The sequence below is a fragment of the Bidens hawaiensis genome, unplaced genomic scaffold, assembly GCF_021521415.1.
Source record: "Bidens hawaiensis isolate Kalapana, Puna unplaced genomic scaffold, B.hawaiensis_p1.1 tig00026214_1, whole genome shotgun sequence".
Taxonomy (NCBI): domain Eukaryota; kingdom Viridiplantae; phylum Streptophyta; class Magnoliopsida; order Asterales; family Asteraceae; genus Bidens; species Bidens hawaiensis.
The window spans coordinates 108,577-116,045 of NW_027494221.1; the positions used below are offsets into that span (position 1 = coordinate 108,577).

Below are 7,469 nucleotides of genomic sequence, written 5' to 3' on the forward strand. Positions count from 1 at the left end.
GGATACACGACAAGTTTTAATTGGTTCTGCAAACTACTCGTCACGACTATTTTATAATACCTATTTCTGAAATTTTCTACAAATAATAACTAAAGCTGGAAATTTGTTTTTATAAATGATTATTTTAGGAATTTTCTCTAAATTTATCTGTCCATTTTTTGAAACCTCACGTTCTATTTTTCATCCATATCTATATTCAACTTTTGTTATTCATTTCACTGTAATTTAAGTAGTATTTTTATGTGTCATTATCTAATTGGTTGTTTGAATTTGAAATTGGATAGAATAGTGAATCTTCAAATGTGGGAAATCACTCCTATAAAATATGGGGATCGATGGAGAATGGGATGTTTGTTTTTTTTTTTTTGATGAATTCTCTGAAGAGATAACTTCGGTTTTGATCCCCGTCGTTTCTTTAAATTATCAATTTTAGTCAAATAGTTTATTTTAGACTTTTATGGTACAATACTTTCATTTTACCATCAATTTTAGTTCAGGCCTTTAATACCATCCACCAGATCGTTAGTTAACCTCACATGAGGGGCTTCTTTTGTCATTTTAAACTATTAAGAGCTTTTTATGTCAAGTTAACACATTACTTTTTAATAGCTAGAATCCCCTAAACCACCAGCCATTATGTCGATGAAGCAGAACAACCGATTTTTCAATTTCTTCCCTTGAATGATTCTTCAACTTCATACACAATAGACACTAATATGTGGATGATACGCGGTTGTTGGGAGCATTTTGATCCAATACGAGTATATGGTGAGTTTTTAGGTTATTTTTTCACAATTTTTTTTATTATGGTCTATAATTTTTGTTGTTTCTTTGGCCTTTTAGGTGAAGACCCTACTATTTTTTCATTGAAGATCCACCATGGTGGACGGTTTACGAAGGCCCTGGGTAGAAGATATACGAATGGTCGGGTAAGCTATGTTGATATGATAGATCAAGATAAATTTTCACTTCAGGTGGTTGATGATATGATACAACAAATTGGTTATTCAACGGAAGATATGGTAGATTACCATTTTAGGATTCCTAAGGGTGACGAAATAGATCTTGATTTTGATTTAAGGGCTTTAGGTAACGACACAGATGTGCTTAATATGTTGAAGTATGTTGATAGGTTCAAAGTGATAGACATTTTTATTGAGCATGGGGAGAAAGCATTAACAACTAGTGGTGATGAGGAAGTGAACATGCTTGATGTTGACAGTAATGATGAAGAGACTGATGATGCTTCTGAAGATTCTGATTTAATTGTTGATGAAGATAACATGCTTGTAGATTTTGAAGTCGATATGGAGGAATTTAGAGCAGCTGTTGATGTGGATGTTGGGGATGAAGATCTGGGTAATGATAGTTTAGATGATGATATTGACTTTGAATTAGATCTAGACAACTATGATAGTTTAACTGATGAAGATAATGGCCCTCCTATTAAAAAAGCACTTATGAGGTTTAGAAAGAAGAAAAAGAAAATTGCCAAGGATCCGGTAGCAAGTGGGTCAAAAAGTTTCAGGTGGGCCCAAAGGAAAAGGAATCCAAAGCAAAGGTTATTCAGTAAGTTCCCAAAAAACAACAAGGTCAAAGACTTTAATGAGTAGGCCAAAGAAAAGGAATGAAATGCAAACCTGCCCTTGGGTATTACATGTATCCAACCACAACTTAGAGTCTTCATGGGTTGTGAAGACATTTAAAAACGAGCATAATTGTCTTCAAACCAGAGAAGCAAGGTTGTGCACAATGAGTTTTCTTGCCAGAGAATTCGTGCCCAAAGTTGCAGTTGATCCTAACATAACCGCAAAGACACTCCAAGATGAAGTCCAAAAGAAATACCAAATACAAGTGTTGGATCAGAAAGTCAGTAGGGCAAAGGCCATGGCGACTAAGAAAGTTGAAGGTGTTTAGAGAGTGCAGTATGAATTATTAAGGGATTATTGTGCAGAGTTGATGAGATCCAACCCGGGAACAACTGTGAAGATTGAGGTGGAAAGAGAGTTCAACCCGTCAAGTACTACTAGACAGTTCAAGAGAATCTATATATGTCTAGGGCTTTGAAAACCGGTTTCAAAATGATTGGAAGAGAGATCTTAGGATTGGATGGTTGTTTCATGAAAGGACCCTTTCCTGGGCAGATCTTAACTACGGTTGGTATGGATTCGAATAATGGGATTTATCCAGTGGCATATGCCTTGGTTGAAGCTGAAACCAAAGATTCATGGACTTGGTTCTTAGAGTGTCTAAGAGGTGACCTAGATCTATATGCTAACTCCAACTTCACATTTATTAGTGATAGGCAAAAGGTAAAGAATGTCACATTTATTTCATTTTTATAACTAGGGATGGGCAAAATCGGTACTAGTACCGATTGGTATCGGTACCGAAATCGGTACCGATTTGGTACCGTTGGTACCGAATCGGTACCAAGGTTTTGAGTTTTCGGGACCGGTACGGTACTAGTACCGCTATTTCCCGAATTTTACCTTAAATACCGGTACGGTACCAAGCTCATCCCTATTTATAACCTATACTTACTAACTTGTCTATCATTGCAGGGCATCATACCAGCTTTAGAACATATTCAGGAAAATATGAAGTCTAGGTGGAGGGGTCAATTGTTTAAGAACTTGCTTACGAGGTGTGCTTTTGCAACTTCAATTCCATTTTTTGTAAAGGCTATGAAAGCAGTATACAACGAGGATAAAAGTTTACATGATTGGTTGAAACAAATTCCACCGAAGCATTGGAGTAGAGCCCATTTTAGTGGTGCATCCCCTTTATGTCATTGTGTTGTGTTTATGAATATTCAATATTTACTAAATGTTATATAATTAAACTTATGTAGGGAGATCAAAGAGTGATGTGCTTTTGAACAATCTTTGTGAGGAATTCAACCGTCAATTAGTAGGTGGACGAGACAAGCCCATTATAACATGCTTAGAGTACATTAGGGAGTATTGTATGAAAAGAATTGTGAATGTGCGCAAGTCAATTGCTAAGTGTGATGGGCCGCTAACTCCCAAAATTACTAAGATTTTTGATGCAATAAAGACCGAAGCCTCACAATATAAAGTGATTTGGAATGGGAGGAACAAGTACCAGGTTAGCGGGCCTTCTTTAAATCAATGTGTAGTTGATGTTGACCAGAAAAATTGTTCGTGTCGAAAGTGGGAATTGACTGGAATCCCATGTAAGCATGCCGTGACAGTAAATTGGAATATGGTTAAAAACAGTATTGATGTTGGCAGCCTAGAATCTTGGGTATCTGAAGTGTACCTGTTAGAGACTTAGAAAAAAGGTATACGAAAATACCATTGACCCAATAAATGGTAGGGAGATGTGGACCCCGTTTGAATGGCCAACAACACTTATACCTCCAAAACATCACAAACAAATTGGGAGACCGAAGAAAAAGAGGAAGAAAAGTGTAGAGGAATTGCAACTTGTTAACAAAGGGAAAATGACTAGGATTGCAAACACGGTGACATGTGGAAAGTGCAAGCTGAAAGGTCATAACCAAAGATCATGCACAGGTCAGGGTTCTACATCACAGCACTCAACAGTTTAAACTTCACAACCATGAGCAATTATGCTTTTCTGTTTTTTTTTTTTTTTTGGATTGTTTGTCTTTGGTTAGGTCTTTTGGTATTATGTCGGATAAATGGTTTATGATATTTTGGTTTATGGTTTAGGTAATGGTTTGAACAATGGTTTTATATTATGACTGTTTTAGTACGTTATGGCTCGGATTTATATCATACGCAAACAAAGAAAGCATTTTATTAATTGTAGAACTTTCAACAACATTCATTTGGAAACAAAATACAATAAAATCTTTAGTACATTAAAACAAAATTAATGACCTTATTATAGGTCATTTTGGTGCAAAATACGTCGGAATAAACTATTATCAGGTCATAATTTTAACAAAGAACATCTAACTAAGAACTAAAGAAAGCTTCAGCCTTCAATTTTTATTCCTTGCTACATCATTTGTAAGAAATAAAGCGCAGCAAACTGCATTTTTGACAGCATCAAATCCAACAATCCAACAAAAACTGCATGTTTGACAGCATCAGTCGCGCTCTTGACACCATTAAAATGCAGCAAAAACAGCACTTTTGACAACATTAAAAGTAGAAACAGATCCCCAAATTCCAACATTAATACACGAAAACCCTAATTTACAGCTGCAAATTAAACAAAATTCGTAAAAAAAACTTACTTTCATGTGCCACGGAAAATCAGAAATAGTGCTAGCAGATCTGCAAAATGTAGAAAACAACATCAGTTCCACAAATATTGATGAGTAAAGCATAATAAAGCAAACTAACAGTGGCAGTAGACATTGCCAATCCAATTATTTAAGAAAAAAATGAGTACTTGGCACATACAATGGTAAATCATGATAGTAGACATATTAAAGATTTGCAATCACTAAACTCATATAAATCAACGTTCGCATGCAATTCTAATTTATATTATAAGATCTGCACATACAATAAAGAGATACTAAAGAAAGGGATAGCTATATTGTTTATTAATGTTTTCAATTTATGACTAAAAGCAACTATAATCGAGCACCCTAATCATGACATATCGAAGACGATTATATTAGTATTGTTTATTATGGCTAGACTTTGTAAAATTTTACTCTTTTTTAGATTGTTTACCGTGTTAATTTTGTTTTGTTATCGGTTATTTACGTTACGAGTGAAAAAGAACATGTTAGCTTTTGTTTTAGTGTTGCAGTTTTTTTTAATTTTTGTCTGTTTTATAGAGTACTCAAAACCCGATTAACCCAACCCGAAAAAACCCGAACTACCCAAACCCGAAAACATTGTGAGAGATTTGGGTTGGGTTTCGGGTCTAGAATTTGAACTTTGAAACCCGAATAACTCGACCCAAAAACCCGAAACGCGAAAAACTAACCCGAAGAACACCCCTACCGGCAACAGACGAATCGAAGCCGCAACAGTCGAAAGTCTCACAACTGCCGAGTGACCACCAAATAGGGCCTAAAAACAAAACTTAGCATTTCATCAAACAGTTGACATGCACTTAACTTCAATAAGCAAGAAACAAAATGCTATCACGAAAGTGAGTTTCCTCAATTGTGTACAGAAAAAGAAAACTTAAATATGGGGAATCACCATTCAGAAGAAGAAATATACGTACCGACGACTGTCTGTCCTCCGTAAGTTTGTTGCCGGAAACCTCCAATTAAATCACCGCCGACCTAAGCCCGTGACCGGAAACGTCAAATAAAAGCTTGATGAAGGAAACAGAACCCTCACCTTCACCAAACGACATCGAAGGGAGGATCAATTAGCATTCTTCGTTTGTAGCGGTGTCGCTCTCTGCATTTGTGTGTTCTGAGAATAAGAGAATAATAATTAAATTAACAAAAGGGTCTGTGAACTTCTTTGAAATTTAATATATATATATATATATAATAATAATATGTTAACTTCTCTTCATAGTTTAAAATGAAAAAAGAAGCCCCTTATGTGAAGAAGTTAACTAACGATCTGGTGGATGGTGTTAAAGGCCTCGACTAAAATTGATGGTAAAATGAAACTATTGTATCATAAAAGCGTAAAATAAACTATTGGACTAAAATTGATAATTTAAAGAAACCACGGGGATCAAAATCGAAGTTATCTCTTCTCTGAATTATAAGGATAAGGAAATGAGCTTTTTTTACAATCATTGCTAACTAGGATCGTTCGAAAAGCTCGTGGCTCGTTCGATAAAATTTTGAATAAAACTAGCTAAAAGAACTTGGTTTAAAACAACTGATCTTATCAGTTGGTTTATTTTGTAATCGAGCCAAAATCGACCCCAGCTCGGCTCGGGTCATCGTTTAACTTGAAAATCGAGCTCGATCCTAACTCAACTGTCTCGTTTAATTTCGAGCTCGAGCTCGAGAGCTCTTGACTCATGAACAACCCTATTGCTAACCAAAAGAACCATTAACATCGTATAGATTGCATGAAAATATAGTTATTCTTGTTTTTGATTTTTGTATTTATCTTCAAACGTATAGATACAACTACTTAAAGCACTTTGTAAGTAATCTATTTCCTTAGCTGTACATTCAGTTTCCAAGCCAACACATAAATCTAATCCTACACAATCATACATCTCAAGCATCAACTCATGTAGAAACAATCTTTCTTTCTAACTCCTAACCGTGAACCAGTTTTCTTGTGACACCGTCTCATTTTCCGTACATTGCTTTCGCGAAGACCCTCTCTTTTCGTAATGCCTTACTGAAAACGGTATTTTACTTGCTATCTTCATCTCCTCCGACCCATCCGACTCGTAACTCTCATCATCAAGCCCAATATCCAGAACACTCAAAGGTGAGTACATGTGTTCGTAAAAGTGTTTTTGCTGTGAGTTTTTACCCTCTGTTTCACCGCTAAGGAACGGATGCTTTAGAAGCTCGTCGACCGTTGATCTCCTTTCCGGGATCCTCACCAAACACTTTCTAAGAAAATCCAAACCGTCGTTTGAGAACCCTTTAGGAAACGAGGGCCTTTCGTTACTTGATGCGATCTTTAGCACCGCAGCCATTAGATTCGAGGCCCCGAGCTCACCCCAAGGAGTTTTGCCCGTAGCCATTTCGATAATTGTGCACCCTAAAGACCAAATGTCAGCCGAGAAATCTATTCCCTCGTTTCTGAGGACTTCTGGGGCCATCCATAATGGGGTCCCACGAAGGGACCTCTGGTTGGTGGGTCCCGTGTTTGATTTTGATTGTTTTGCACAACCAAAATCTGCTAACTTTATATTCCCTCGTGAACCCAAAAGCACGTTTTGAGACTTGACATCACCGTGTACGATTCCTATATCATGGAGATACTTTAACCCTTTCAGTATTTCTCGGGTGTACACACGAACGACTTGTTCATCAAGTTTTCCTCCAAGTTTTTCAATGACGTCACTGAGACTTCCGGCGGCCATGTACTCGATGAAGAGATTTATTTTCGGGTGCCCGTTCTCCCCAAAAGAAACATGTTTCCCAAGGCATTGTACAATGTGAGGGGAATCTAGTGCTTCGAGAATCTTAGCTTCATTCTTGAGTGACTGATTCCCTTCATGAGAATCAGAAGATTTCACCACGAAAAGCGAGCCATTAGATTTATTGATTGCCAAATGAACAACCCCGAACGAACCCGATCCAATCATTTTCCCACGATCCCATTCTCCGGGCAGAAAAGTTGGCGACAACTCGCCATTTCCAGACATTTGTTCTTGTTATTCCACCTCTTCTTATAACTTTGAAGAGTGATTAATATCTTGAGCAACTTCAAAGAGAAGAAGATGGATTTGCATATATGTAACAAATTAGGGCATTAGAGATGATCACCGTAATAATTAAAGCTTTGAAACAAGAGTAGGGGCCAGGCCGGGGTTACATGAAAGGTGGACAACCTACGGTGATGGAGCGG

General features: G+C 36.9%; 1 protein-coding gene across 1 annotated transcript; it reads right to left on the reverse strand.

Moving 5' to 3' along the window:
- Positions 1 to 5,971: 5,971 nt before the first annotated feature.
- LOC143573135 (mitogen-activated protein kinase kinase kinase 2-like) lies at positions 5,972 to 7,266 on the reverse strand. Its single transcript, XM_077058095.1, has one exon. The coding sequence runs from the start codon at positions 7,264 to 7,266 to the stop codon at positions 6,193 to 6,195; it is 1,074 nt and encodes a 357-aa protein (XP_076914210.1). The 3' UTR covers positions 5,972 to 6,192.
- Between the last annotated feature and the right edge of the window lie 203 nt (positions 7,267 to 7,469).